General features: G+C 36.9%; 1 protein-coding gene across 1 annotated transcript in view; it reads right to left on the reverse strand.

Moving 5' to 3' along the window:
• Positions 1–790: 790 nt before the first annotated feature.
• Positions 791–9,003, reverse strand: part of LOC104495938 (ryanodine receptor 2-like) — a gene marked incomplete at both ends in the record, with an annotated part of 17,124 nt that continues 8,911 nt past the window's right edge. Inside the window, 2 exons of the mRNA XM_010138990.1 lie at positions 791–950; positions 6,097–6,180. Coding sequence (XP_010137292.1) covers positions 791–950; positions 6,097–6,180 — 244 coding nt within the window. The remainder of the gene's footprint in view (positions 951–6,096; positions 6,181–9,003) is intronic.

Consider the following 9,003-nt stretch of genomic DNA (forward strand, 5'->3'; position numbering starts at 1 on the left):
ACCCATAAACCAGCTGTCTCTCATTTTTGCAAAACTAATGATCTTTTATGTCCAGTGCAAAAACATGAAAATTCTTTTTTCCCCAAGTGGTGAATTTTCACTGTGATATGCTACCACACATTTATTAACAGAAGTGAAGACACCTTTCTCTATATAAAATTCACAAATAATCACAAAAAAAAATACAACCCCTAAGGGAAAAATGATATAGTAGCTGTCTTGAGAAATAACAAATTAGGCTCATTGCACACCTGATTTTTTCTTTTTTTTTTAAATAAAAAACAAAGACAATGAGTTTTGCTGTTAACAATCCATCATGCTTAATTTTCCTTCCCCTCCCTTATAACACATTGTGATACCTACCACGTAGCATTCTTATTCACCGAAACAAAACCAGTAAGGCAGGACTGGAATTTGGAGACTGACTTAACTATTCTCAGTTAAACATGGCCTCTGCCAGAAATACAACATTAGCAAAGTTTAGTAAACTACAAGTTTACTGGATAAACAAAATTATTCTATTCCCAAGACTGCAAACATTTGAACAGAATTCCCCTACTCAAAGTCAGTGTTTACTCTTCCTGAAATACCAGAGCATATTAGCCTCCTGCATGCAATTTTCTCACTCTGAGATCTAGACAGCATGCAAGAATAGACCACCGATTTTTTAATACTGCTTGTAAAAAAGAGTCTCACACTGCTAAAACATTTAATTATGTAAATTTGCTCAATTAACTGTGAAATATCTCAATAGATAAGTGCTTTTCAAGTGACTGAAGTGAGCACTTACCTGCTGGATACCGTATGTCCAGCCTTGCCTTATACGGTCCCTTGCCCACACATTGTGAGCGTTCTCTGCTAGTTTATCCACCATAGCTTCTTGAGAGGGGGTCAGTTTGATAAAACTCAGATCCATGGGGGCAGGCTTATATCCACTCAACAACTGGTAGCTGTCAAAAAACAGAGAACTTGCAGTTAGTTTACAGTAAGAAAAAAATAATAGAAATCACAAAGGAAAGAAGTGACATGTATGCAGCATATCTATAGGAATAATCTGTCTTTGACCTTAAAAATAATAATCCACTGGCATTTGATTTTGTTTCAAGTGAATTGCATCTCAATGAGATAAATTTAGTAGCTAGTAATGAAAGCTACCCAAAATGGTTTGAACTAAAAATGTTTCTAAACTATTCCAGTACTTTCACATGTTTAAAGTAGTAGAATAAGATGTTGTTTTTCTCATTACTTATATGAATGCTATTATTGTTACCTCTGAGCACTTCACAATACTTATTAAATTTTACCTATCTCCTCTGCAGTAAGAAAATACATTGTTCCTGTTACACAGAGGGATGTGAGTGACAGGACAAGTCAAATGGCTTACTCAAGATCATATATGAAGTCCATCTAATAAAAGTTTATCTTTATAATACTTCATGCCTTAACTATGCTTTCTGGAAAAGGAGACAAAAGCAATGGTGAAATATATGCCTTCTCCTGGGAGTAGGGCTACGAGAGAATGCTAGTCTCAACCCAAAGCGAGTGGAGCATCCTTGATCTGGGAAAAGTTGCCCTGGGGCACTCTGGAGTTTCTAGTGGGCCTTGCTTCTTGCACCTTCATCTCCCCTATTAGCAGCAGGTTTGAGAAGGGACCTCAACTTACACCCTTGGATCGGAGGATATGACCCAGGGTAAATAGAATTTCTTTGGGTACTTAAATAGGGACAGGCCACAGGAAACTACATGGCTTTCTATCCTGTTGGGATCTGAAAAAAAAATAGGTTCTGCTTTTTAATCTCAGGAACAATACGAGTAAATGTTTAAAATTTAAGCATGACTTCAGAACAGACAGCTTCCTAGTCTTTTTTAGTCCTAAGAACAAAGAGTTATTTATTTTTATGAAGTTGTTCCCAACAAATTAATTATAGTCATCTCCCACTTATGACCAATTCTTCTTCTGTAAAGGGCGTAACGCATATGGTGATGGATGCAGCATATCAGAACTGTCTAAATTTACAACAAAAACCTATGATACTATGCAGCACCAGTATGGTGTCATGGTGGTAGATGTTGCCTCCGTTATCTCAGCTGATGAGGGAATGTGCATGGGAAGGGGAGTAGGAAGAGAAAAGCTGGGGGGTAGACAGACAGCGACTGTACTGGATGTCCGTGCCCAGGTGCTGGGGCACTGGGGCTGTAGAACAGCCTCTGTGAGGAGAGGCCGGGGCTGCCCCATGCCAGGCACATCCGGTTCCAGCCAGCTCCAAAAGGGACCCGCCACTGGCCAATCCTCCAGCCACACTGGTGGCACCTCTTGGAAAACATTTTTTGAGAAAGAGCAAAACACTGCACAGGTAGAGAAGAGTAAGGAAAAAAGTGCAAAAAACAGCCTGGCAGACACCAAGACCAGGGGCTTTCCGGGTGCCAGAGCTGGTGCTTCCCTGCAGCTCCAGGAGCAACCAGGCTGGAGCTGGTGGATGTGCCCTGAGTATCTCTGAGTGTTTCTCCTCGAGCATACTGACAAAACAAAATGCTATTTCGGTCAGAACGAAAGGGGTCTGTGTAAAATAAGCAACAACAGTCTTTCACGGAAATTATATGAGCTGGGGTATTTACAGATTGGAAAGTTTAAATAATTGTCTAATTGTTTTCTAAACAACTTTGTCATTTTCTTGTATTTTCTTTATTTGGACTGAGAGAGAAATCCAGAAAAAGAAACCGTATTTATCCCCATTTATATTCTAAAATGTTCAAATACTTTACAAATATTAATTATTTCTCTTGTGTTAACTATTCGAAAACCGATTTAAACAAATTATTGGATGAAAACAATAACTGAAAACAATCAAGTATTTAAGGGGGATTATCATCTATAAACATGAGGTTGGACCTTCCTTCAAAATTACCACATTAAAAGTAAGTTTAAATCTGAAAACAACAATTCAAGAATGTCAATCCAAAATCAACTATTCATAGGGTTACCAGACAGCAAATGTCTATTACACAATTAAGCAAGCAGTTGCCAGTTGTGCTGCTCTCTCCCCACACACACGAGCTAACTGCCCTCATGGTACCGTCTCCTCAGGTAGTAGTTGTGAAGTCCCTTCAGTGAGATGAGTAAAACCAGACAGTAACGGAAAGAGTAAATCAATAGTCAATCAGAATTAACACATTTGTCAAGCTGGCAATTACTGCTCTTTCCTGTCCCACTCCCCTGCACAAGTGTTACGTCTGCATATAGCAGCTCTGATAGCCACAGTGATTTCAATATAAGAGAAGCATCAAAGAATGAGGGGTCTCAAAGGATGCTCATAGTTGTCACAGAGGATGCAGGATGTAAATACTTTGCTTCAGGATGCAAATGAAAGGTCATTAAGGATAAATATGAATGGATACTATTACAAAAGCACATTGCATATACAAATTCATGTTGGAGAAGTATCTTCAGCTGCAGACTGATGTTACGTTACCAGTTGAAAAGTACCTAAAATCCCAGCTCCTGCCCAGTCATCTGCTCATCAGTATATTTACTGTTCTTATCTTGTTCAGTCTCTCTGCTGGTCATATATTAACAATTTTTTTTTTAAGGAGTAGGTAAACTCAAGTGCTTCAACAGCACCTTATCACTACCATATTGATCTGGCATTGATTTATGACAAGCATTATGGAATTTTCATGCGTCACCACCCAATGTTTCAGAAAGAGTGGTAGATACATTCTCAAGAGGTCTTAGCCCATACTCTAATCTCTTGAATAAATATTTTCAGCTGTTTATGTGAGTTGTTTTACAAAAGAGAACTGAAAACAGACCAAAAATTGTTTTTTAAAAAAACATTTTTCTTGCCATTTTGACAATTCCTTTATTCCTTTCCCATTTCATTTAGACTTTTTTTAACCTGTAGAAACACTAAATATTTAGAATTTATTAAAATGAAGATTTTTAATATTTCGGAGAGGTATTTTAAAACAAGAGGTTATCAAAGGACACTTTATTCAAAAAATTAAAGTTATTCTTAGGAAAAAGCTTCCCAATAAGAAAGAGAATTTTCATGAGCAAAAGTTGTGTTTGCAGTACACTTCAACTAATTGTTCAAAATGGTCCAAAAAAACTCTTTTGTGGAGTGATGCTGTATGAAAAAAGGCAAATTTCTGACACAACTGTCAGTTAAAAATGTGATTTTCCCCAACTTGTACGCAGTGTCGCTATGATGTCAAAATTATGTAGGACTGACAGAAATATAAACTTCTTCTTAACATTTTACAATCTCGATTGTTACAATAGGATAGCAGAAAAGAAAAAAAAGGCAAAAGATTAAGAAGACAGACAATAACATACAAAGCAAGGTTGAAAAAACTCTTAGAAAGTGGAGCCGATGAGCTAATTACATTCTTGCGATGTCTGTTGCTTTTGTTTTCTATAATAACATACATTTCCATAATAACATATATTTTGGTGTCAGGCATATATGAGAACTTAATAAAATACCACGGGAAAATTGATAAAGTGTTGGGATAACGCATTTGTATCATCTAGCAAACACAGGAAGTGAAATCTCTTCTCCCATCAAAACTTCAGCTTTAAACGCTACCTCCTGTAACCTTTTGTTACATTCTGACTTCGTGTAGATGGTAGGACTTGATGTTTCTAAAGTTATGACTGCTAATGACATTGAAAAGACTCAGCATTATCACTCTTCAATTAGGAAGTATAATTTCTTCAGATTTGAGATTTGGCTGCAGCTTTTCAAAAGCATCAAAACTAATTCACTTGCGCAATCTTGTAAAGGCATATACATTTCTGCTCAGGAAATTCAGAACGAAAATACAGAAGGCCCTAGATATCTCTTCTTTTTAGTCATTTGCAGTTATTTTGGGGTATCAAGAGAAGTTTTGGCGGATTTAAACTCTTCCCTCACTTTTATTCTCATTCATTCCTTTCAAGTGATCACATCAGGGATTCTGAAACTGTGCCATCAACGCTATGTAAATCAGTGCCATGTTATATATATCAAAGACTTGGTTCTTACAGCTACCTTGTAGTAAAGTATTACCCAAAAGCATGCAGGAACCATGGCGAAATGAAGGCAGGCATGCTTTAGTTAAAAATAGGCTTGGGGTTTTTATACTAGCCTTAGAGACACAGTGGATGAAATACGAAGGTACGAGTCAGTGAAGGGCTTCTGTGAATAACGGAGATATGCAATAGCAAAGGAACATCCATTTCTGCACAGAGCACATCCCTGCAAAGAGCTATGAGTTGCTACTTAGCAAATAGCACTTAACCATTGTTCTTCAACATAACCAAGGAAACTAAATTACTGATTTAAATTCAGGAAAAAGAGAACACACAGGATTTCTCTTATACTGAAAATGTGACCTTTACCTTTCTGGTTTTATAAACATTATAATCCTCCTATATGCCAAGGGGTCAAATGCGTGCTGGGCCGCAGGGCTGTCATATGCTTATCACCAAGTACAGTTGCATCAGTTGCATTATTTTCAACTGCATGAGAGTTCCCAAATTATTCATTCCCCAATTGGAGGGTGCACTAGTGCTATGAAGAAGCCAGAGCACCTCGGCTGGGCCACAAGAGCTGGCTTCAGAGCTGTCCTATAGTGGAGGACACTATACCATACCATACAGTACTTTTTACCAATGCTGTTGCCAATCAATCACTCAGGAAAAGAAGTCAGGCGGCTATATGAGTTCTCTTCACTTCAAAGTCAATACTAGATGGTCATTCTAGGACTTTAAAAAGGGTTACCTTTAAATAACTGCAGCACAGCAAAATATATTGACAAGTTTGTTATAAAAATTCTGTATCAAGTTTCTGCAGTACACTCCATATATATAAATGAACTACGTAACAACAAATGCCAGGCATTTCAATAAATCACAGAAAACCTAAACTTTGTCTATGCATCAGACTGTAAACATCTAAAGAAAAGGTGTGGATGAAGGTGTATGTAAATTTATATGCATACATGCATACCAAAGTGCCAATAAAACTAGCGGTATAAATATCGAATTGGTAAAAATACGGTTCACTTAACTCACACTGCCTAAGAAAAAGATGCATTTAAATTTCAACTTACTTCTTTGGAAGTTTCATTTTTTTCACTTTTTCTTCAGCATGTTCATCAGCAATTCCAACATGGCATCCTAATGCCAGCAGGGTTCTAGGACACAAAAATCAGAGATAATTTACTGCCCATATTTCTATATTCAGAGTTGCTGCTGTGTATATAAATAGCACTGTACAACAAATGAGACCTATGGGAATGACAACAATATAACATGGAAAGATCAACACCAACCTTTTTTTGTATAAGTATAAGCTTTCTGATACAGTTAAGAAAATGCCACAAGATGTTCCTAAAAATTATATTAAAAATATGAGTGGACTACTTCAAAATGGAACTATCATACAGTCTATTTCATCTATATGAGGCATCATTTGAAAGATTTCCTGCCCTTGAAATATACATTTCTGCTTTACGTATTTATTTGTACTGCTTATATACTCCTCATACTGCTTTATATCAAAACCTTTTTATGTTACATTATTTACTTCAAAGCTGATGAAAGGAGAAAAGGCAGGAAAAGTCACTTGTTATCCTCAGAATGTGTCTTCTTTACAAAGACAGGCTGTTGTTCAGAGATTTTGATTGGATCTGCATTTTGTTCGGATATACTGCTGAAGAGAAGACTGACAGCAGAACGTATGACAAGCATTAGACCAAAACTGTCATCTTAATGCTTGGTATGGATGTTGCACTTTAATCCACTTCAGAGAAAGCTGGTTACAGTGTGTCATGAACCACAAGGATTCTTCCACAGAGCCACTGACCCAGGCAGCTGATTCTGACTCTGCAAGATGCAGCTCATTTCAGAAAACAAGCACTCTCTACATAAACATATAGCAGGGTCGACAGTATTAATCAGGTTTCTGATTACCTCGGACCTCTTCCTTTCCTTACTGTCACACTATCCAGCAGTATTAATCCTAAGTCTCATATGTCTTGAGGATTTGGTCTGCAACTCATCAATGATTTGTTCCTGCATTTACTGGATTATCAAGTCTTAGTTTCTTTAGCCTGGGTGCACTACTAAAATATTGACACTGAAATGAAAGAAATTCTGGACAAAAGTCAGAGACCACTTTGGAGTCAGATCAGAAGTTTCTCAAAATCTGAGGGTGACACCAATATCTTTGACTGAAACTAATTACACAAAAGAAGTCACAAGTGTAAACCTTGGACTCCATTCCCAATTTCCCCAACATGAAAGAAAGCTGGAAAACAAGATTTTGCTTTCTTTTGTTGCTAGTTAAAACAATTTCCACTCTTGCTTTAACTGTATTTACCGCTCTTGGACTGACTGGACAAAAAAAAGAGCATAAATATTGCTCTAGTAGTATTTCTCTTGGCAGATGAATCATATGTTTCAAGGAGACTTACAGCATATTTTTAGTGCTAGCTACATGAAGTAAATTCTACTGTTACGGTCTGTGAACCAATTTAAAATTAGACAGTAAAATCAGATACAAGGAAATCAACATGCAGTGGCCACCTCCTGCAGAACACATTATCTGCTAAAATACTCCAAGCAGATAAATTTCAGTTGGCATAAATAGTACATGCTTCCTACGCTGCTATCACTAGCGTAAGTAAAAGAACACATGTAACAGTGGAAAGAAGTTCAGAGGAGCCAACCTCTGGTAACCCTAATTTTCTTGTAATGTAAGACAGGAATTTGAACCCTACAGGATCTTCACCCAGACACAGAGAATTCGAATCAGAGAGCCACAGGAGTATAAAAAGGCATACCATACTGGTAGAGCCTGAAAGACCCCTAAAGCACTTCGAAGATAAACAAGAAAACCGGCAGTGGCTGAAGGCAGCCCTCACCATAATATTGGTACATGTATTTATCACAAACAACTGAATAAATAGGCAGAAATGAGAAAGACAGTCACAAAACAGTAAGCGTCAAAAAAATCCCATCAAGATCAAATTGAAAAAAAAAAAAAATGTGCAGAAACAGTATGAGCGAGCAAATTTTAACTCATTCCTGAACCCTGACATTTCATATAGTATAGAATTTTTATAGTTCATAAAAGTATTCAATCATACTGAAAAAACTACAGAGATCGCAATACATTGAAATGTTGTGTCAGATAATATGATTCAGAACTTCCTTGTTTTCTGCCTCTCTCATCTACTGGAGCTGTCAGCAAAACTGGCAACAACCAACAAAAAACCCCCAGACAATTACAGTAAGAGGTGTTCTTGATGTCTTGCAAATACTTCAAGTATACTGTACACAGTTTGATACAAATTGTAAAGATTATGGCATAGAGCTGACTAGCGGAAGTCTTAAAATAACATTATCTTTCCCTTTTCCTAATTCTTCCCCACTGAAGTTGACTGCTAGAAGACTAGAAACATCTAGTAAAGAAATAGTCACAGTAGCTTACAATTCAAGTCATCAGAGTACAGACCATGCAGAACGGATTAGTGCACTAGTTTTTCCATCTCTACAAGCTTGCAGAAATGAACCATGAGACACTTATATTCTAGTCCCTGAACAATAGATGTCTACATGATAAAGACACGGTATTACAAATTAGAATGGTATACTTCAGAAAACAAGGACTAATACAAGAATGTAGTGAAGACTGATCTCAGTAAGCACACAAATTGTGAAATCCATAGAAAGACTGAATGCTTTATGTTTGGGATACTATCTGTTTAGTGAAAAGATTCTCAAAGTGAGCAATAAAATGACTAAAATAAAAGTAATCCATAATTTACATGTTTCTTTGGTCAGGTTAGATTTAGAAAACCATTGAGTCCTGAACTAGTAATCAGGTAAGGACAAATAAAGTTTTTTTAATATTTAGTGAAACATTAGGAACGTGCATTTAATTCTCACAGCATGCTTTTTATGGTGCCTTAGTCATATATAGATTATTCTAGCAAAACATCCAACTGTAGGGA

The sequence above is a fragment of the Buceros rhinoceros genome, unplaced genomic scaffold (genome assembly GCF_000710305.1).
Source record: "Buceros rhinoceros silvestris isolate BGI_N320 unplaced genomic scaffold, ASM71030v1 scaffold20406, whole genome shotgun sequence".
Taxonomy (NCBI): Eukaryota; Metazoa; Chordata; class Aves; order Bucerotiformes; family Bucerotidae; genus Buceros; species Buceros rhinoceros.